Source organism: Felis catus, chromosome B3 (genome assembly GCF_018350175.1).
Source record: "Felis catus isolate Fca126 chromosome B3, F.catus_Fca126_mat1.0, whole genome shotgun sequence".
NCBI classification, from domain to species: Eukaryota; Metazoa; Chordata; class Mammalia; order Carnivora; family Felidae; genus Felis; species Felis catus.
In genome coordinates, this window is record NC_058373.1 from 1,874,079 (window position 1) to 1,896,098 (window position 22,020).

At 56.3% G+C, this 22,020-nt stretch overlaps 1 protein-coding gene across 1 annotated transcript in view; it reads left to right on the top strand.

Annotated features, from left to right (window-relative positions):
- Positions 1-10,499: 10,499 nt before the first annotated feature.
- Positions 10,500-22,020, top strand: part of ABHD17C (abhydrolase domain containing 17C, depalmitoylase) — a 49,090-nt gene continuing 37,569 nt past the window's right edge. Inside the window, exon 1 of the mRNA XM_023254806.2 lies at positions 10,500-11,150. Coding sequence (XP_023110574.2) covers positions 10,552-11,150 — 599 coding nt within the window. The 5' untranslated portion in view covers positions 10,500-10,551. The remainder of the gene's footprint in view (positions 11,151-22,020) is intronic.

A 22,020-nucleotide genomic window follows, 5' to 3' on the forward strand; every position in this document is an offset into this window, starting at 1 on the left:
GTCTTTCCAAAAGCTTGGCAGTGAAGGGAAAAATGAGCACAGAAGCTTGAGACAGTGGGAGGCAGCCAGCAAGGGGGGGGGGGGGTTGTTTGTTTGTTTGTTTGTTTGTTTCAGAGGTGGGGAAACTTGGAAATCCTTGCCAGCTAAAGGAAAGAATCCAGGAGGCGCTACAGATTGAAGCTGATAGATGGCACAAGAAGTTTCTAGAATACTCCCGGAGGTGATGGGTCAGCGGTACTAGTGGAGGGACTTATCTCAGGAGGGGGAAAAGGTATCCTTTGCTTAGAATGACCCCCTGTTCCTTCAAAGCCCAGCTCGGGCATCATTCAACTTTGTGACCCCTTCGTAAGTCCCGTGCAGTTCTCGGAAAACACTGTATTCACTTAGGTGAACTGCACCCTACCTTTTTGCAAAAGTGATTTAAGAAAGCTCGGGAGGATATCAAAGTTTGAAGTGAGCATAAAAGTGGGGGGTTAAAAATAAAGGGGAAAAACAGAGGCGACAAAAAGCCAACCATCATTGCAAAAGATCTCCTACGTGCTTTCTTCCAAAAGGGCGGCATTTGGGGCGCCCGGGGGGCTCAGTCGGTAGAGCATCCGACTTCGGCTCAGGTCACGATCTCACATTTCATGAGGTCAGGCCCCGCGTCGGGTTCTGTGCCGACGGCTCGGAGCCTGGAGCCTGCTTGGGGCTGTGTCTCCCTCTCTGTCTGCCCCTCCCCTGTTCATGCTGTCTCTCTCTCTCTCTCTCAAAAATCAATAAGTCAACATTAAAAAAAAAAAAAAAAAGGCACCGTGTGGCTCTGAGCTTCCTGGCAACCCATGCAAAAGGACTGAATCCGGACCGTAAAATTCAGTATTCACTGCAAGTGAGTGGATGACAGAGGGACAATTTGCTACTCACGAGTTCTCAGTATCAAGCTTGAATTGCAAACTTCTTCCAGTGGGTCCTAACAAAGAGGATTTTACACGGCGCGACAATAAAGCATTGCGTTCCAGTTATCTGCGCTACGTGGCAAATGGCTCCACGGCTTGGTGGCCAAGGCCAGTTACTGTCTCCCATTGTTCTCGTGGGCTGAGGGGCCCAGCTGGTGGCTCTCGCCTTCATATGGCTGTAAGCAGCTGGTGGCCGAGGCCGGGACCTCCCAAGGCTCCCTCCCTCAGGCATCATGTCTGGTACCTGGCCTGGGACGGTAGGCGGGGCCGGGGTTGGCCAGACATCTGTCTGTCGCCTGTCGGTCTGTCTGCAGGCTGTCCGTTTGGGTGGCGGGAGCCTCCCCACAGCCTGGCAGCTGGCCTTCCCCACGGGAAACAGATCAAGAGAGTCTGACGGAAGCTGGGAGGCTCCTTAGAATCTGCAGCAGGGGATCTCTCCCACGGGGAGTCGTGACGCTGAGGCTTTTCTCTCCAGGAAGCAACTTTATTCGTGCCGACACCGCCCAGCTGGGTTCGTCCCCGAAGAACTGAGCCCGGAACGTCCCGTGGCGTAGATTTTTCTGTAGGCTCTGTTTTGTTGTCTCCCATAGATGGTAACACGCAAACGTGCAGGCGGTCTCATGTTACGAGGTCGCGAGGGATGTTGTCGGGCACACATACGCCTTGAGGGTTTTTTGGGTTTTTTGGTGCTTTCTTTGCTCAGGGAGGGGCCCTACCACAAATCTAGCCTTGGAAGCCTCACGGAATCCCGCTTCCTAAGCTCTGCTACTCAGAGCAATCGCAGGCAAACCCAAATTCAAGAGGGCAGAGGGGCAGAACGCATCTCTGTGCCGGCCCGCAGGAGCTGGCAGCTGGTGTAGTAAATGAAGCAGGGGCAGACTGTGACGTGCGGAAGGAGGCACGGGTCCCCCGCACGGGGTCGGCGAGTGGCCCCCTCCGCATCTGGGCTCCCCACTTGGGCGACGTGGAAACCAGGGTCGTTTTGACCGACACCCACACGAAGGACGTCGAGCCACGAGACTTTTCACTCACAAGGCCCGGGAGTGGGGGAGGCTGCCGTGAGTGGTTTCCAGGGGCTGGAATTCAGGCATGTGCTGTTCCGGCATCTGCATTCGTAACCTTTGAGCTCTCGTCCGGGTCTATCCCCCTCTAAATCCTGGGCGACACCACTGAATCAAGCTGCCTCCCATCTCATCACGTGTCAGGATACAAGAGCAGTTGTTAAAAACGACGAGGTCTGGATACCCCAGCTCTGTACTGACTTGAATGAGCGCTCAGTCACAGTTGGTTAAATACCTGACCCGACCAGGGAAGGGACACAGCAAAGTGGGCACAGCACAGGGACAGCAAGTGAGGTGGGGGGTGCATACGAAGGTGACGGGATTTGCCGTCCGTTGGGCCAAGGTCAGGACGGGCATTCTGGGCTGTCTGATCAAGGCAGGAGTGCGACACAAGAGAGTGTGGAAGGGGTTCAGAGGGAGGGAAGGAAAGGGCGGGGAGGAAGAGGAGCTTGCATGTTGGGAAGGGGGCCGCACCCTCCAGGAATGACAGAGTGCCACGGGATGACAGGGTCCAGGGGATGACAGCGTTTGCGAGCAGTTCAGCGGAGAAGCAGGAGGACAGGAGGCGAAGGAGAGCTGCGCACGGGCTCACAGTCCCGAGTGCTGTCTCCCCCCCCCATCCCGGAGCACCACCCCCATCGCCAGGACGGGGAGTCAGAGGACGGGGGAGAGGCAGAGAGGGAGCCACTGCGATGAACAGCACAGACGAGAAAGCACATTCCTGGGCTGGGCAGGAACCAGCCTGAGAACGTTCCTACAATCAGATAATAGAGAGTCCGAAGGAGAGAGAGGAAAAACAGGTCCTCCGGGATCCGGCCGGTCTTCTGTTTCCTGCAGGAACGCCACATTCCTGGCACATAGTAGGTCTCAGCAGAGCCTTGCTGGTCTCAGCTGCCGTAACATTATTTTCTTCCCACGTGAGTGGAGCCTGACTTCATCTTTGGGACGTTCGGTTCTGAAACATCTTCATTACTCTAAGATACTTGCTTTCCTCTCCTTCCCCCCCTCCTCCGTCTGGCTTAAAATGACCGTTACGAGTGCCTCTTGATTACAAAAATAGTACATGTCCAGAACCTATAATGAGTATACCCAGACTCCAGAAACGAAGGACCAACCAAACCAAAGTCTCCAGAAGCTCGCTGGCCGGGGACTGTTTTTTCGTGTTGCAGCACCTATTTCGTACTGGTTTCATTCAACCACTATAGATATTTTCCCACTACATGAAATGTGCTTCGATTCCGGTCTTACGTGTCGGTCTATTGTCTGAGCACACTATCCCTGACTTCAGGCTTTGATGTTATCAATTTTTTCCCTTTGCTATAATAAACTATGCATCATAAACATCCTAGTATTTAAAATCCACGTGCAAAACAAGTTATTTCCTTAGGCTACGATCCAACCGGGATTACTTGGCTACAGAGGGGGTGCGCTTTTAAGTCTTCCGATACACGTTGTTGAGTTTCCTTCTAGAAAGCGATACCCGCGAGCAGTCCCACCAGGAAGTTGTGGACCAGGTCTTACTTTTCCACATTATGTCCAACAGAGTACTAGGGCTCTTTAATCCTTTAAAAAAACTTTTGGATCAATTAAAGAACGTTAAAAATAGTTGGTTAAGCGTCTGACTTCGGCTCAGATCATGATCTCGCGGTCCGTGAGTTCGAGCCCCACGTCGGGTTCGGTGCTGACAGCTCGGAGCCTGGAACCTACTTCAGATTCTGTCTCCTTCACTCTCTGCCCCTCCCCTACTCATGCTCTCTCTCTCTCTCTCTCTCTCTCTCTCAAAAATAAATAATAAAAATAAATAAAATTTAAAAAATAATTCCAATATAGTTAACATATGGTATTCTATTACTTTCAGGTGTACAAGACAGTGATTTAAGAATTCTATACATCGGGGCTCAGTCGGACAAGCATCTGACTCTTGATTTCGGCTCAGGTCACGATCTCACGGGTTCATGAGATCGAGCCCCGCAAAGGACTCTGTGCTGACAGGGTGAAGCCTGCTTGGGATTCTGTCTCCCTCTCTCTCTGCCCCTTCCCCACTCACTCTCTCTCTCTCTCTCTCTCAGAATAAATAAATAAATAAATAAACTTAAAAAAAATCCTTGATTTCTTTTTTACCCATCAGAATTGAACTTTATCTCTTTGCAAACATTTAACCAACTATTGAGTGAATTAATATACCCTCACTCATCTGAAACATCAACTTTATCAGACGTGAGATATGTATAAACAATTAGGCCACGCTAGTTTTTTCTGTCTGGTCTTTTGCTGCAACCTACCATTTTTTGAAGTATGTGTTTAGCATTTGTTATTATAAATTCCCTGGAATAACGCTACAGATTAATCATTCATGTGCACCATTTTAAGGTGCAACTATACACAATTCTGGAAAAAAAAACCCTTAAAATTAATACCAAGATATTATTCACTATCACCTCAAAATTAGATTTTCAAGGTCGGCATATAAAAGGCCGTTCCCACTTTCCACTTTAAAACATTACTCATGGGGGCACCTGGGTGGCTCAGTCGGTTGGGCGGCCGACTTCAGCTCAGGTCACGATCTCGCGGTTCGTGGGTTCGAGCCCCGCGTGGGGCCCTGTGCTGACAGCTCAGAGCCTGGAGCCTGCTTTGAACTCTGTGTCTCCCTCTCTCTCTCTGCCCCTCCTCTGCTCATACTCTGTCTCTCTCTCTCTCTCTCTCAAAAATAAACATTAAAAAAATTTTTTTTTGAAACACTATTTATTTCACATAGTCCTTTGCATCTCTGCACATTTGAAAAAAGTGGTTAGAAATTCCCAGCAACTGAATTCCAATCAAGTGACAAATGTGCTTTGAGCTGGTGCTGATCACCACAGGGCGAAACCAGGGGGACAGGTCCCTACCAGGCTGTGATCAATTTCAGGGATGCCGGGCCTCCCGTCAACAATCCACACGGAGGCTAAGGGGGGACTCATGCAAAAGGCAGGTCTGAAGACACAGTCACCCTTGCAGCGGATGGAGCTGTGAAAACACGCATCTGTGGGCGGTTGGCGTTTTCTTTCTTTCAATCTTCGTCTCTTGCGACGCTTTCTCAGCATTTCGTGGGTCTCTGAGATCTCCCCAGCTGGATTCCAGCTCATTTAGAAGATTTGCGAGAAGCACCCTCAGGCTGAAAAAGGTTCTGGGAAAAGACAGTTTGCCTCCAAGAGCTCTTAGCTGAGTGGAAGGCCCCTTCCCCTAATGAACACTGGTGCGGGGTCCCCGGAACGGCCTCCATCAGCTATGCTGTTTTTTCCAAAATTGTAAGCTTTCATTCTTTTTTTCTCCACATCTCAGATGCGTTAGTTTAACGGATCTCTCTTCAAAAAAAAAATCTATCCCACCTTTAGCCACACTTTAGTATTTTTCTCTGGGGAATAAGCAGGATCCAGACGTAACTGTGCCACGGTCAATCAACAAAATACTCTTTGTCCTTGTTGAGAAAGCAGGTAAGAACGACGTAACATCTTTTGCCTTTAATTTCTGAAGCGGATTCCTCATCACTGCATTAGGCTCTAGGGAACACGGTATCCAACGGGCAGCGATAAAGTGGTTTCTTTTTCTCACCCAACAAGAAGCCCAGACAAAGGCGGGCCGGGCAGCTGCTCACCACCACCAGGAAGCATCTGGATCCTTGCCTCTTGTGTCCACCATCTGCTACATGACATTCACTCTTCACGGCTGCAAAGTGGCTGCTGTGGCTCCAGTAACACAGCAGAAGAGAAAGGGAGAAAGGGACAGGGTCTGGCTCTGCTCAGTCTCCACCCACCTGAGTTCCCCACTTACAGACCATTGGCCAGAACCCAGTCACATGGCCATGGTCGCAGCAGGGGAGGCCCACTGTCACCGGAACAAAACCCAAGCTCTGTGCGTAAGCAAGATGGGGGGATGTCACCGGTCCCTGGCCAGAGGACAGGCGTAGGCTACCCCGGGACACTCGTGTTGGCTACAGGTTTCTCTGTATCTTCCTCAAAGCCTTTACTCGTCTCATAGTACTGCCTGAACCAGAGAAACGGGCTTGTCTCTTGGTGCCCTCATCAAATCACTCATTCAGTCTTTAATTTACCAATTTAATGTTTCCTGAGCATTTTCTCTCAGCGAGGCATGGGGGGGGGGCGGGAAACAGTGGTGCCCACAATAAACCCCATCCTTGCCTTCACAGGACATCCACTCCCAAATTAAGAGAAATGCAATGGGGCACCTGGGTGGCTCAGTCGCTTAAGCGTCCGACTTCGGCTCAGGTCACGATCTCGTGGTCCGTGAGTTCGAGCCCCGCCTCGGGCTCCGTGCTGACAGCTCAGAGCCTGGAGCCTGCTTCGGATTCTGTGTCTCCCTCTCTCTCTGCCCCTCCCCTGCTCACGCTCTGTCCCTCAAAAATAAATAAACATTTAAAAACAAATTTATAAAGAAAAAAAAGAAAAACACAAAGCAGGGCAACGTACTTTAGATATCTCTTTTACCGCCCATCTAAACAACCAGATTCCTTTTTAAAGCACAAATATCCTTCCCTTATGGTCAATTAAAGATAGTCATTCTGCTGTATACTGCTGATAGTTTTGCTTTTATTTTTTTATTTTTTTTTTCAACGTTTATTTATTTTTGGGACAGAGAGAGACAGAGCATGAACGGGGGAGGGGCAGAGAGAGAGAGGGAGACACAGACTCGGAAACAGGCTCCAGGCTCCGAGCCATCAGCCCAGAGCCTGACACGGGGCTCGAACTCACGGACCGCGAGATCGTGACCTGGCTGAAGTCGGACGCTTAACTGACTGAGCCACCCAGGCACCCCAATAGTTTTGCTTTTATAAACCGAGTTAGATCTCGAGAAACTCGACATCAGGCAGAGTAATATGGAAGGAGAGTTTGGCGTGTAAAAGGCCGATTAAATAATAGAGGCCGGTGCATTGAGCTACTTGGGATATTGTTTGGGGGACCGGCTGGCTCAGAAGAATATGTAGGCAGGTCCACCTGCAGCCCATACTTGGAGCTTCTTTTTTGAATGTTTTATTTTATTTTTTATTATTTTTTAATGTTTATTTTTGAGAGAGAGAGAGAGAGCAAGCGAGTAGGGGAGGGGCAGAGAGAGAGGAAAACACAGAATCCAAAGCAGGCTCCGGGCTCCGAGCCGTCAGCACAGAGCCCGACGCGGGGCTCGAACCCACAAACCACGAGATCGTGACCTGAGCCGAAGTCGGACGCCTTACCGACCGAGCCCCCCCAGGTGCCCTTCGCTTGGAGCTTCTGGAGGGCAGGAGGGGCTGTGTCTCAGCCGCCTTCGCGTTCCCCAGATCAACCCTGTGACTGGCTCATGGTGAGTACCTTGTAAATAGGTTTGCTGACCCAAGTTCAAAGTTAGACCTTCCTCTGCTAGATGGTGAGGAGCCACAGAGAAATTCTTCAAGCTCAAAGTGAACAGCTGGTCATCTCTGCCCTTTGCATTTATGGGGAAGATTGATTCTTTCTGGGTTGCCTGTTAAAGTCCCCCAATCAACGTGCCTTTAATACACACTGACGGTCGGGGACTCCCCGAGGTGCTGAACAAACCCTCCCACGATCATACGTCGCACGGGGTGACAAAGCTTTGGTCGCTCTGCTCTATGGCATCCAACTTTCGGGTCTCAAGCCAACGTTCTCACAAACCTGAGACAGCTCAGCCCCCGGGGGGTTGTATGTCCTTGTTGGTGCACCGGTATTACACCGCGGGGCCCTCCACCGGCCCTTTGTGGAGTGACATGACGTATGCAGACGCATCTGCCTTTTTTAATTTTCCCGACGACGTGAGCACGGCTACGGGCCATGGAGGACAGAGACCCCGTCTGCTCCACCGGCCTCCCAGAGGACACCTCCTCGAGACTCGCATCGCGGCGCCCTTCTGTGGCCTGCCCGCTGCTCGACTCCTGCCCAAATGAGGGGTAACGGTGGAATCTGAGAAAGACCGAGGGGCAAGCCAGACATCTTCACCCCAGTCCTCAAAGTTCTCTTCCTATTCTGAGTTAGACGCGGCGATCACCTGAGCTCCCCACAGAAACCCCACTGCGGAGCCAGGACTCAAGAAGCTCTCCTTAGCCTGCGTGGGGAGTTGCTCTCTCTCGCTCTCTCTCTCTCTTTTTTTCTCCAAAGGCACGTGAAAAACTGCTGTGAATTTTCTCCTGAGGCTGTAATTAGATTATAAGGCACTCCAGAGAAGGAACTGTCTTACTCATCTTTGTAGAACTGCTGTACAAAAAACACCTTGGGTGCTGTGAGCATGAAAACATTACGAAAATATACACAAGCGCTGAACACAGGAAACCGAGTACGTATCCAAGCAAAGCACCCAGAAGCGTACCAAGTCATAAACGTTTTTAAAGAAGGGAAGCCAATCCGGTGAAGCGAAGAACCTGGTTGGAGGTAAAACTCCGCCAAGTGTGAATAATTTAAAAACAGGCCAGGAAATGTTTTGGCCACAGGCTGTGCCAACCAGGTTTTCTCTCGGGTTTTGGATGGTTCCAAAACGTCTAAAATTATTTTACTGAAGAAATAGTCTTTGGGGTGCCGGTACACAAACAAATACTACGAACCCCCGGAAGCTGAGCTGTCTCAGGTTTGTGTGAACGTTGGCTTGAGACCCTAAGGAGCAGTCTTTGGCTCAATCGGTTAAGCGACCGACTCCTGATTTCGGCTTAGGTTATGATCTCACGGTTGGTGAGTTCGAGCCCCAGATGGGGATCTGCGCTGACGGCTCGGAGCCTGCTTGAGATTCTCTCTGCCCCTCTCTCCCTGCCTCTCCTTCACTTACTCTCTTGCTCTCTCTCTCAAAACAAATAAACATTAAAACAACATATATATATTTAAATAAACAAAAAGACGTAGTCTTTTAAAAGCAGGTCCTGAAGGGTATCGCCATTTGAACTGGCTAATCCGTGCAGAAGAAGGTGCTCAAAATACTCCTTTAAAAGCCACAGCTAAACTTAAAATCCGCAGGGCATCTGTTAGTTAAAACAACAGGTCCAGGCTGGCCCGTGCTAGCTGCGGTGCTGGCAGTCCAGGAGGGGGATCTCCTGTTCATTCCTGAAAGAGAGCTCAGCCGCCAAATCGGGAGGGAGAAGGGAGAGTGGAAGGTTCTGGGAAATTGGCACGAGGGCCCGCCCGGTTTCAGGCACCGAGAGTTACAATTCAAAAACATCACTTAAAGGTGAACTCCAAGATGACAGTGGACCTAAGTCATCGCAAGCAATCCTTCATGATTCAGACCACTTAGCCCCCTGGGACCCTTGGACTTCTCACTAGCCCTGTGGAGGACACCTGGAAATCCGCCGCACGTGGGACCAGAAGTGACCACCTGGGGAAGGTGCCCTGCTCAGTGCAGAGCGGCCCGGATACTCTGACCCATACAGGAACAGCCTGCAGGCCCAATCATGCCCCTACGAAGGCGACATCGTTGCTACTTATGCGGAAACAGTCCTGTAACGGGGACACGCGGCGCCGACCGCTGTGTCCCTCAACAGCAGCACCCCTTAAGGTGCCGAGACCTGAGGGCGAGGCAGTTGAGCACAGACACCAAGGGCCGAATATCTCAGGGACATGCCCGTTCTCGTCCACCCATTAAGGTTCTTTTCAGTAGATTCCCAAGAGCCTCCATCCACGCCCGAACTTGGATTTGGAGCAGGGAGAGAGGAGTGAGGGGAACAGTCCAATGCGGGAGGGTGCCCGCGCCACCTGCACGATCCCTTCTGGGGATCCGCCCAGCTGCCCGGGTGCAGACACGGGAACAGGGGCGTCCCGGTAAAGGGCGCGCGCTCCCCGGGCCGAGCAGGTGCCCGCGCCCCCTCCGGGATCCCCGTGTGGGATCTGCCCAGCCGCCCTCGTGCAGACCACCGAGCCGGGCGCGCGCTCCCGGGGCCAGGCAGGTGCCCGCCGCCCCCTCAGGGCTCCCCGAGTGGGATCGGCCGGAGCAGGGGCGTCCCGGAGACGCGCGCGCGCTCCCCGGGCCGGGCAGGTGCCCGCCGCCCCTTCCGGGCTCCACACGTGGCATCGGCCCAGCCGCCGGCGAGCAGAGACCCGGGGCCCGGGCATCCCGGAGACGCGCGCGCGCGCTCCCCGGGCCCGGCAGGTGCCCGCGCCCGCGCCCGCGCCCGCGTAGGGAGGGGTCGCGGGGAGCCCCGCCCAGGTGCCGAGCCCCGCGGTGGGGGGTGGGGGGTGGGGCGGCGCGCGGTAACCCGGAAGTGGCGGCGGCGGCGGCGGGCGCGCGGGGGCGGGGGCGGCGCGCTGGAGCCATGGCCGCCGCCGCCGCCGCCGCCGCCGGCTTTGTGTGCCGCGCGCGGGCCCCGGCCGCCCGCCCCTCGCCCCGGCCGCGGGGCCGCCGCTGACCCGCCCCGGCTCCGAGCGCCGCGCCCCGCCCCCTCCCGCCCCCTCCCGCCCCCGCCTCCTGCCGCCGGGCGGGCGGGCCGCAGCCGCCCTCCGCGCTCGCTCGCCCGCGCCCTCGCCCGCGCCCGCGCCCGCCCGCCCGCCTGCCCGGCCGCCGCCGCCGCCGCCGGCGGGCTCCCGGCCGCCCCGATGCCCGAGCCCGGCCCCAGGATGAACGGCTTCTCGCTGGGCGAGCTGTGCTGGCTCTTCTGCTGCCCGCCCTGCCCGAGCCGCATCGCCGCCAAGCTGGCCTTCCTGCCGCCCGAGCCCACCTACACGGTGCTGGCGCCCGAGCAGCGCGGCCCCGGCGCCCCGGCCCCGGCCTCCTCCGCCGCCGCCGCCGCCGCCGCCGCCGCCGCCGCCGCCGGGGCCCAGCCCGCGCCGCCGCCGCCCGAGGACGGCGCGGGCCCCGGCGCCTGCAGCCTGCACCTGAGCGAGCGCGCCGACTGGCAGTACTCGCAGCGCGAGCTGGACGCCGTCGAGGTCTTCTTCTCGCGCACCGCCCGGGACAACCGGCTGGGCTGCATGTTCGTGCGCTGCGCGCCCTCCAGCCGCTACACGCTGCTGTTCTCGCACGGCAACGCCGTGGACCTGGGCCAGATGTGCAGCTTCTACATCGGCCTGGGCTCGCGCATCAACTGCAACATCTTCTCCTACGACTACTCGGGCTACGGCGTCAGCTCGGGCAAGCCCTCCGAGAAGAACCTGTACGCCGACATCGACGCCGCCTGGCAGGCGCTGCGCACCCGGTGAGCCCGCGGGGGGGCGGGGGAGGAGGCGGGCGGGGGGGGTCCCCCGGCCCCCCACCCCCCCCGCACCTCTCCGGGGTCCCCACCCTCGCCGGCCGCGCGGGGGGGGGGGTGGTGGGGCCGGGTGGGTTCGCCTGCCCCCTCCGCCCCTGGCCTTCCCGCTCCCCAAACGCCGCCGGGAGCGCGGATCCCGGGGCTTTGCCCGCTCAGGCACGCCTGGGTGCCGCCGGCCCGGGGCCCTCGTGGCTCCGGTCACCGCCCGCGGCGGCCTGGGGACGCCGCGGGGCCCGGGCAGGAACAACTTGGTTCGTTCGCGCCGAGTTTGTGCGAGCTGGCGGCCGGGGACCGAAGGTCGTCACACTGCAGTGACCTTGGGCCAGGCGCGGGGGCCGCCAGACCCCGGTCTCAGGCCGGGAACCATCCGGGGGCGACACGGGATGGCTTCCAAAGACTTTCCCGTCGTCAGGTGCTCCGAGGGGCCACGTGTGGGCAGCCCTGGAGGTGGCCAGCCCTGGAGGCGGCCGGAGGGGCGGAGTGGGAAGTTAGTGGGAAGTTAGCCTCCCGGCCAGGAGCTTAGCTGGCGGCCTGCGGGCCTCGCACCTCACAGAGCCTCAGGAACAGGCCCAAGGTGAGTTTGAATCTTCTGCGATGGGGTTTGGGAATCACTTGACCTTGAGTTAGCATTCACAGAAGGACTGGGAAGTAGGTATGGAGGCGGGGCCTTTGGTGGACCAGGCCCAAACCCGGGTCGTGGTGCTCTGGTGAGACAGCACTCAGAAAACTTGAGGTCTGTTCTCCGCGTGGGCACGTGTCTGGCAGGCGGGCCAGTCACGTCGCCCGCTGTGCTCTAGCTGTGGTGTGTGTGACTTTTCCCCCACCCACCCCGGAGCCATGATGGTGACAATACTTGGGATCCTGTCTATCATGTCACCTGGTTTCCTCCCCCGGAAAGAGTCCCCAGGGTACATGCAGTTGGCCCTGTTACGGCGATGGGCACTTGATCTAAAATGTCTTTGCTTGGCTTATGCAGGTGGCCGACAGGAATGAGTTCTGTCTCCTTTCCTGTTCCTGCCATGCTCATAAATTACCCTCTGCCTTTCTGGGAAAACAGCTTGTCCGACAGAAGAACATTTCAGATGCTAATTTGTGTTCCCCTGGAGTCTTGAAGGACTTCTCTTGGCTGATAGTTTTTCGAAAATGACTTGGGCGGAGGAGAATGTATCGTACGTAGATACACCGAGTCGGGATCCGCGGTGGTTGAGAGCCACCTGTTCCTGGAAGGGGTTGCAAAACAGCGTGTCCTACACAGGCAATACATTGCTACAGTGTGCTGTTGGTAAAGGTAGTAAGCATAAGGGTTGGCCTGAAGTCCGTAACAAACGAACCATTAAAGTCCTCCCTTGAGTATCAAGATGTTAGGAGCCCCTGTCCCTGCTTGTGCCAAACTGCATTAGAACTAAAGCCCGTCAGATTCAAGGCTAGCCCTTTGCCCTGAGTATACAGGTGTGGCCGTGTTACCACATAGGCGACGTGTAGTTATTTCCTGGAGACTTTTGCCACATTTAGTTTAATTAAAGGCACGGTTTCTGGATAAACAGTCCGATGCGGTTTTGGATTATCTGACGATGGATCTACATTTTTCCCATGATTTATGCAATTTCATGCCACAATTCACGTCTGGATCGATTCACACTCCTGTAAAACGGGTTAGAATTTATTTTAGTTTTTTAATGTTTATTTATTTATAGAGAAAGAGAGGGAGCAAGGGAGGGACAGAGAGAGAGGAGAGAGAGGATCCCAAGCAGGCTCTGCACTGTCAGCACAGAGCCTGATGTGGGGCTTGATCTCACAATCCTGTGATCATGACCAAGAGTCGGACGCTTAACCGACCGAGTTCCCCAGGCATCCCCAAAGTGGGTTAGAATTTAAAGGCTACGATGAGCGTCTTAGAGGTTGAAGAAGCTTACAAATGATCTTGCCCTGGGCTTTTCAAGCCTCTTCGACAGTGGCCCCCCAGTAACAAATACTACACGTCAGGTCTCTATCGAGCGCACACAGGTAACGTCGGTACCTGTCTGTATCCGTTTACACCCGAAGTGTTTCACAAACCCCTGTTTTTTTCTGTGGGCGACGTACTTGGTATAATGTCTTCCATTTGATTTCATAGTAAAACAATAGCAACAAACAAACAAGAAAAGAGTGCAGGTTGCTGGCCCCTGAATTTGTTTCCTACCTTCTGGCCATTGGTCTTGTGCCCACCTCGTCTGACGGAGGCCGGTGAAGGCCGTCGGACAGGGGACCAGTCTCTTTGGCTGCTGGTTTAGTGCCCTTCCCACGATGCCATGCGGGCCCGTTTATCAGGTTTCTCAAGAGGGGCGTGTATGTGTCTCACTTACTCTGACAACTTAGGAGTCGCCCGATGCGGAAGCTGTTCGGTCCCTTAACGGCCTCCCGTCAGCGGCTCTCTCGTCCTCTGTGCTTCTTCGGCCCCAGGTGGGTTCCCGCAGGAGGACTGTAAGCCTGTAAGTCAGGTGTGCACGTCCCGCTTGCTTCCCCTCAGTACCCGGCCCGGTGCTGGCCTCCCTTCTCCCTCCTAATGCTCGCCTCCGGCCTCTCGAGTGTGCCCTCCTCCTGTGCCGGGAACACTCCATCCTGACCGGGTCCTGATTGGATCCGGAGACCCTTTGTGTCCCTGGGCACCTGGTACCCAGCCCTGCCCTTCCCGTACTTTCTTACCACATTCTGTTACTTAACTGTATTCCCACCAAATTGGAAGTCTCTTGAGGGCAGGAGCTCTGTGTCCTCCTTATGCCCTACAATGTCTTAAAATAATGGCATACATTAAATATTTGTTTAACGACGGGGCGCCTGGGTGGCTCAGTCGGTTGAGCGACTTCAGCTCAGGTCATGATCTCATGGTTTATGAGTTCACGCCCTGCGTTGGGCTCTGTGCTGACGGCTCAGAGCCTGGAGCTTGCTTCAGGTTCTGTCTGTCTGTCTCCCTCTCTCTCTCTGCCCCTCCCCGACTCACACTGTCTCTCCCCGTCTCTCAAAAAGATGAATAAATGTTAAAAAAAATTTTTTAAAAAAATATTTGGTTAGTGAATGGCGCATATGGGTGCCCCATAAATAGATAAATGGGGTGAATTCAGTTTTTCCTAGGTTGGACTCTTAGGAGAAGGAGTTGGGTTTAATTTTCCCTCCAAAGTTTTCACATCCAAGGGTACCACTGTAGGGGGTCGTACAACGTACACGCACTGTGTCCGTGACGTGGATGTCCTCGGGATGGCGAAGCGTCTGTGCGTTTTCTTCACCTGTATCCGCCCCCGTGTGCGCTGTCCCGGGCTGCCTAGTGCTGGGCTGGGGACTTCCCGCATGGACACTGCCTGGGGCGCACGTGCCTGGCGTAGGTTAGCGGGGCCTCTAAGTGAGGAGCCGTGTGGCGGGCGGGCGAGTCTTCCAGAATAAAGGCTTCCGGAGGAAGGAAACTTGAAGCAAGCAGGGTGTTCGTTGCTGTTGGGCCAGCAGACGATTATTTTAAGCACTTGAACCTCGCTAGCCAAGGTGTGGAAGAGAAGCAGGTTCACAGGATCCAGGAAGGGTGTGGACACAGCGTGGAGGAAGTCACGTGGCGTCCCGATCCGTGGGCTGCTCTGAGGACATGCCACAGCCTGGGTGGCCCTCGGGACCTCACGGTTTGTTCCTCACGCTTCTAGGGGCCGCAGGTCTGTGATCAGGGTGCCAGCGTGGTCGGGGTCCGGTGAGGACCCTCTTCCTGGTTGCAGGCTGCTGGCTTATGTATTTTCACTCGGCTCAAGGGACGAGGGGCCGTTCGCGGCACAACCTCGCCAGAGGGCTCCACGCTCGTGACCCGACCGCCTTCTGGAGGCCCCACCTCTTGACAGTATCACTTTGGGGGTGTGGCTTCAACTTAGGAGTTTTGGGGAGGGGACTCGTGACTGTCTAGCCCCCCCCCCCCCCGGCAGCCAGTGTGGGAACAGGGAGGCAAGGTGAGAACCTTCTACGAGTGAGGACCTGAGCGTGATCGACGGCTTGACGGTTAGGACGCGCTTGAGGTTTGTGTTTTGAGGACGCGCGGTTGGGGGGAACGCGTCGGGACCCCCTGGGGATACTCGCAGACGGGACACTGGAAGCCGGGTGGCCTCCTTGGAAGGCGGTGTGTAATGAGCTGGGGGGTGGCTCCTCCATTGGCTCAGGTGGGCGGAGACGGAGGAGCCCCCTCGACACACGTCCCCGGGGGGGGGGGTCCTCGCGGACGTCGGCGTCCTAGGCTGTGCAGAAGTGGGACCCAGGGCTCAGGAAGGTGAGTCAAGCAGATAAGCCAGAGGATGGGGTGTGAGGCAGCCGGGAGCGTCTTCATCCGGAAGAACAGGAGGGGCACCCGCGCTCACCGTCGTCATTCACAGAAGTTGTGGGAACATCCGTCCGACGCGGAGCCTGTGGCGGAGCGAGGCATTTGGTGACAGAAACGCCGACCCAATCAGAGAAAGCCAGTGCAGACAGAGAGAGGTGACGTCCGGTGACTGCGTGCAAATGGCTAATTAGGAAAGATAACGTTGCAGCCACACTCACTTCCTGTGCCGGCACACCATTAGCCGTTAGACGCACGTGTCGATGCGGGGCTCCGTAGGGTTCGCTCCCCTTGAGCGTCCCTACCCGCAGACGCGTTCTTGCTTGCTTTTTTCTCCTCCTTTTTTTGGTGAAAGGTGGGATAGAGTTTAGAGGCATTTCTAAAAAATTTTGTGAATGTTTTATTTTTGAGACAGAGAGAGACAGAGCGTGAGCAGGGGAGGGGTAGAGAGAGAGAGAGGGAGACACAGAATCGGAAGCAGGCTCCAGGCTCCGAGCCGTCAGCACAGAGCCCGACGCGGGGCTCGAACCCGCGAACCGTGAGATCGTGACCTGAGCCGAAGTCGGACTCAACCCACTGAGCCACCCAGGCGCCCCTAGAGGCGTTTTGAATATGTAACCAAGTGTTGCTTTTTGTAACTTCTGTGTCTCTGATTCATAGGATCCGTAATTAGGAAATTGGTAGGTCCCGGGAAGGCTGTAGTGACTGCCCTCGGGTGGTGGGACCCTTCTAGAGCCCTGTCTGCTGGTTGTGAATGCTGTGTATCGTTTGGCCTCTCCAGATGGGTCTCCCCTGGGAGCAGCAAAGCAGGCCCTTCCCCGGGCTGGGGAAATTGCGGACCTGACTTCTTTGTTCTTAAGCTTTGTCAGAGGGGATACTACGGTGCCGTTCGGGAAGGATGCTTCGGGTTTCTAGCTGGGCTTGACCGGGGACGAGGAGAACAGAATGTGTTACGGACGGTGTGTGACGTAAGGGGAAAGTGCAGTGGTATTTCTAGAAAGGGAGCAGAGTATCGGCTTGCCGTTGAAGGCAGCCAGTGTGGGAATATCCCTCTCGGAAGACCGTGACTCTTCAGAATAGATGCGTTGAAAAGTGCGTTTTGGGGTTTGCACAGCGCCTCTCACCTTGCTGTCTCGTCCCCTCTCCCTCCAAGTGCACCTGTTCCACGCCCGGCCGTCCACGCCGCCTTCCCCACGCGTCCGGCAGGGACGGTTTCTCTCCAGCCCAACGGGATTCGGAGCTTTGGGTCCGTGATTCACGATTATTCTCCACGGTTCTGTTTCACGGGCCTCACTTCCCTCTGGTGATCCTCTTGCGGAAGTCGTGAACAGCGACCGAATGGGCAGTCAGTCCTGGGCGCGTTCTCTCGGCCAAACGTGTTGGTTTGTACGTAGGGTGCCCTTGGAGGCTCGGGCCGGAAACCGTGATTTGTGTCTTTCCGTAAGGGCGGAAAAGGCCTTTCTGGAGAAGTCACTTGCAGGATACCGCCCCGAGGTCACTTACGGTGCAGCCTTGGGGCGCCTGGGGGGCTCAGTTGGTTGAACATCTGACTCTTGATTTCAGCTCAGGTCATGACCTCACGGTTCGTGGGATCGAGTCCCGCGTCGGGCTCTGCGTCGGGTGTGGAGCCTGCTTGGGGTTCTCTCCCTCTCTGTCCCGTCACTGCCTCCTCTCTGTCTCTCTCAAAATAAATAAAAATAAACTTAGAAGAAGCCTTCCCCTCCCGCTGCTCTCCTCCTCTCCGGATGCAGGACTTCTCCACCCTGTTCCGTGTCGGTAATCCCACGTAAGACTCGGAGTCTGGCATTCGGAACGGCGGCGAGAATTCTGGCCGCGTTCTGCTCGCACCGCGCGGAAGCTGTAAATCTCCAGGTGAAGAGGAAGCCTGGTGTGCAGGATCCAGAGTCTCAGCACAGATCCACTTAGGGCGTCACTAATCGGCTGTTCGGAAGACTGCGTTCTTTTTCCGCATTGTTCTAAATAGCAGGCTTCCCGGTTTGTCTGAGAGATTTAATTTACAAAAGTTAGATAAGCGCAGAACCTTTTGAGCCGGGGAGATTCGTCCTGAACCCAGCTGTCCTTCTGGCCCATCATGTCACCTTGAACAAGGCGCCACACGCTTGGGTTTCCTGTTCCGAGAGAGAGAGAGAAAGAGAGAGCGGGCCCTGGGACTCTGCCAGCCAAGCTCCCGCCCCCTCTGGTTGTGGGGCTGGTGAGGCCCGGTCTCCACGGAGCCCCGGCCTCCACAGGGCTCACTCTCACAAAAGAGCACAGGCCTTGAAAAATAGCCTACAATTCACTTCTTAAAGCGGATCTGTAGATCAGCGACGTCTTTGCCTTTCTGTGACCACGCGTGTGGGCTCCCACGGCAGGTTCGGGCGGCAGGAAGAGGGCCTCCCCTCCCTCCTGCCCTGCAGCTGATGGCCCCCCCTGGGCTGCTGGGGACAAGTGGCCGGTGGCGTGGACTAGGTTCTGAGCAGCCCCCGGGGCAGAGGAGAGTGGGCGGGTGTGGGTAGAGGAGGCAGGAGACACAGGCGAGCCTGTGTCGGCGTGGCTTGTGTGCGGCTCCTGTCAGAGGCCCCCGGCTTGAGGTGACTTCGTGATTTGTGTCTTCATTTAGGCGATTTACAGCCGCACCGATCCCTGGCTCCTTACGTCAGAGTAACGCAGCAACGTTGTCTCAAGGGTGACCTGGAAAGGAATGTTCTCGCGAGTCTGAGCTCTCTCTGGGGCTTTTATGGTTAAGGGCAGAAGCTTTGGAGTCCAGCAGACCTGAGTCTGGCTCCCGCTGGTGCCACCCTTAGCTGCATGGCCTCAGGCAGGTTTCCCAAGCAGCATGAGCCTCCGTGACAGGTGCAGTGGTAACAGTAACAGTAATAGCAAAGTAACAGCATGAACAGCACGTGTTCTAGCACGGCCCCTTCCACAAGGGGAGGGCGCCACGAGTGGGCCGTTTTTATCGTTTACGCTCATCAATACGGTTATTAGAGCCGTAATGACCGAGCGTTCAGATCTTGCTGAAGGCCAGGCACTCAGATCAGAAAGACCATTAAAGAAATTGCTTCCTTCCCCGCTCTCCGCAGACATAAGGCCAACCCTGGCCGGGCCGGCGCGGACGCAGAGAAGGGCAGAGATGTTTCAGTTTGACGCTTTTCCGCCCTTGTCCGTGGGAGACCGCGGGCACGGCGCAAACCCCCAGAGCACCAGACGCCCATCCCCCCATCCCCCGTGTGCGGTGTTCTTTCGTCTGCACGCATACCCGCGATCAAGGTCACTATGCGCTCGGCACACGAAGACATGAGCAACACGAGAGCAGCACGGTCAGATCCCGTCACGAAAGTTACGTGCACGTGGCCTGTCGGCGTCTGTCATTGTGCTGCACCCCCCTTTCTCGCGCCGACGGGAGACGACGCGCGCCCACGCGAGGGGACCCGGTGAGGCGGGTGACGTGGCGTCAGGCCGCTGGTGACCTCCTGGCGATGCGTCGTGGGAGGGAGGGTCGTCTGCCTCCGGATCGCGGTTGCCTGCCGGGATCCGGGGGCATCACTGGGCTCGGTGCCCAGGAGGAGGGCTCTTCGAACGCGCTCGTCTGGGCTCCGGGTGTCCTGTCATAGCTCTGGGGGGGGGCGGTGTGTGCGTTGGGGTTCCGAATCCGACAGCGCCCCCACCCCCCTCCCCGGGCGTCTGGGTGCCCGCAGGAGGACCGAACAGGAGAGGAAACTTTGCCTGTAACCCGGCACCCTGCGGTCCCCTGGCAAACCCTTCCTCTTCTCCCTCCCCCAGGCCGCTGGCAGGCCGCACTCGCGGGGTGTATGTTCCGGCTGGAACCGGAGACTCCTTGGGGCTTAGAGTCAGGGGTGGGGAGGAGGAGGAGGTGAAAGCCAGCCCCCCGCCACCCCCCAGGACGGTCCGGTGGCTCTACACGAACGGGACGACCTCAGCAGGCAGTTGGCCTTCCCTTTCCCTGGAGCTTCCGCGGGACCCGAATCGCACACTTCCTTCGAAAATCCGAGCGCTCCCACGGTGCCTCGTAGGTCTGATTCCTGTTGAGTCTTCGAGGCTCCGTCTTGGAGCTCACACCATTGGCTTGCTTGAGAGCGCTCGAGGACCCCGGCACCGTGGTGAACCTGTTTCCAGAAAGTCCAGGTCATGGCGCTTCGGCCCCCAGCCTGCTAGTTGACTGTCGCGGATCAGTGATTTGCTGAGTCACCGGGAAGAGCGTGGCCGCAAGATTACTTTTTAAGGCAGTGCTGCTTCAGTTGTCCTGGGGGGAAAAAAGGAGCACAGAGAATCCCGTGGTGATTGTTAGTTTGTTTCTTTCGGCTCCATTTCTCAGTGGTTAAAAATGAAGTCGGGGCGCCTGGGTGGCTCGATCGATTGCTTGAGCTGAGCGTCCGACTTCGGCTCAGGTCACGATCTCGAGGTTCGTGAGTTCGAGCTCCACGTCGGGCTCTGTGCTGGCAGCTCGGAGCCTGGAGCCTGCTTCCGATTCAGTACCTCCCTCTCTCTCTGCCCCTCCCCTGCTCACATTCTGTCTCTCTCTCTCTCTCAAAAATAAATAAAGATTAAAAAAAAAAGAAATCTGGGCAGTTCGGTTGGGGGAGGAGTGTGAAGGGAGCCTGTATTCAGTGGGTTTCCAGACGTTAATTACAACTGCGAGCTAAGCCCTCTGCTAGTACGGTTGGTAATCAAGTGAGAGTTCCAACTTACCCAACACTATTTCTGGCAATTGTCGCGGACAGAACCAGACCGTGTGTCGTGAGGATTATAGTGCCTGCAGAGGTCTGTGTACAGGAGTTGTATATGCCGGTTTAACTTCAGTATTTTGATTTATCCCTCTTGTCATAAATAACCCAGAGATATTTCAAATTCCCTGTTTCTGGTTGCTGGGGTTTTTTTCAGTTTTTGAGTTTTATTTATTTTGGGGGCAGGGTGCAGAGAGAGGGAGAGGGAGAGAGAGAACCCCAAGCAGGCTCCACGCTGTCGGCACTGAGCCTGACTTGGGGCTTGATCTCGTGAACCTCAAGCTCATGACCTGAGCCGAAACCCAGAGTCAGATGCTTAACCGACTGAGCCACCCGGGCGCCCCGAAATAGTTTTTTGAGTGAACGTGGTGTCATGTACTTAATGGGATGAAATTAGGTTTTCTCACTCAAACTTCGAGAAAACCCCAGAAAGGACGTCATGATGAGAGGGCCGAAGATGGCAGGAATGTCACCATGAAGGCTTTCCCCGTGTCTGCCTCTGTCCCTGACGCCCAGCGGGAGCTGGCTGGCCTGGGGTCTCACCGCCCCTGGGCTGCACCCACGGGGGGCCCCGCCACCCCTCAGAGTCAGCGTACTGTAAACACAGCTCGTCACCACTCCGACCTTGTGTCGCCCTGTGTTTTCCGGGTCCCCTCGGGTGCCTCGCTGTCCGTCGCACGTCTGGCCAGCCACACCTTGCTGCTGAGTCATCAGAGCTCGCTCGCCTGATCACAGTTGTCTGGGTCCCACCCACGGGGACGTCCCTGGAGCCTGCTCTCAGCACCCCCGCTTCCTCGTCGCTGGACCCGTCCCTCGCCCTCCCTGCCCTTCGCCACCGGCTGGGCTCCACGGCCCCCGCCGCAGCCGCACCTTGTACGTATCGTATCGCCTCCCGCGGCGCTCCGCCATCGGGATCTGGAATCAGGAAACATCCCTTTCTGACTCAGTCTCGTATTCTCTTGCATATGCTTATTCAGCGAATGTACTAAGGGCCTGTCGTGGAGCAGACATTCTCCCAGAGCAAACCAAGCACAAAACCCCTGGTGCTTGAAGCTTTTCCTTGCAAGGGGCAGAAACCAAGGAAAAGCAGCCAACCCCATGATTCTGTAAACAGTATTTGATGAGAACACGGTACGTGTTTGGGAAAAGGGCGGAGAATGTAGAACGGAGTAGGGTGATAGGCGTCCCGGAGAGTGGGTGCCCACAGTGCGGTTTTCAAAGGTGAGAACGTGCTTCATCCGGAGAGCGACGTCTGGCCCCAAGCGCCAAGGGGCAGCCCCGTGGCTCCGTGCAGGTGCAGGAAAGGCCAGGGGACGGAGGCCCTAAGGTTCGTGGAACATCAGGGAAGCCGGTGTGGCCGGAGCAGGGCCACGAGGCGTGCACAGTGGGGGCCGTGAGAACGGGGACACAGTGAAGGGGGGCGGGGGGGTCCTACGGCGTGTAACGGGGGCCTCGGGGACAGAAGGGACCAGATTTGACGGGTGTCAGTGGTTCTGGGTGATTGTGTTGGTGACGAACAGAGGGCCCGGGTACCGGGGAGGGAGGAAGACGGGTTGGGACTCTCCTGGGGGATCGCGGGTTAGAGGCGGTGGTGGCAGCAGACGTGGTGAAAAGGGCTCGGATCCGGGGTGCTCTTGTGCAGACAGACCACTGGCATTGGCTGAGCCCAGTGGGGACGGGAGGGGCGTGGACGAGTCCGAGGGTCTTGGCTGAGCAGCAGGAGGCCGGAGTCGCTCCTCACTGAGGTGGCCGG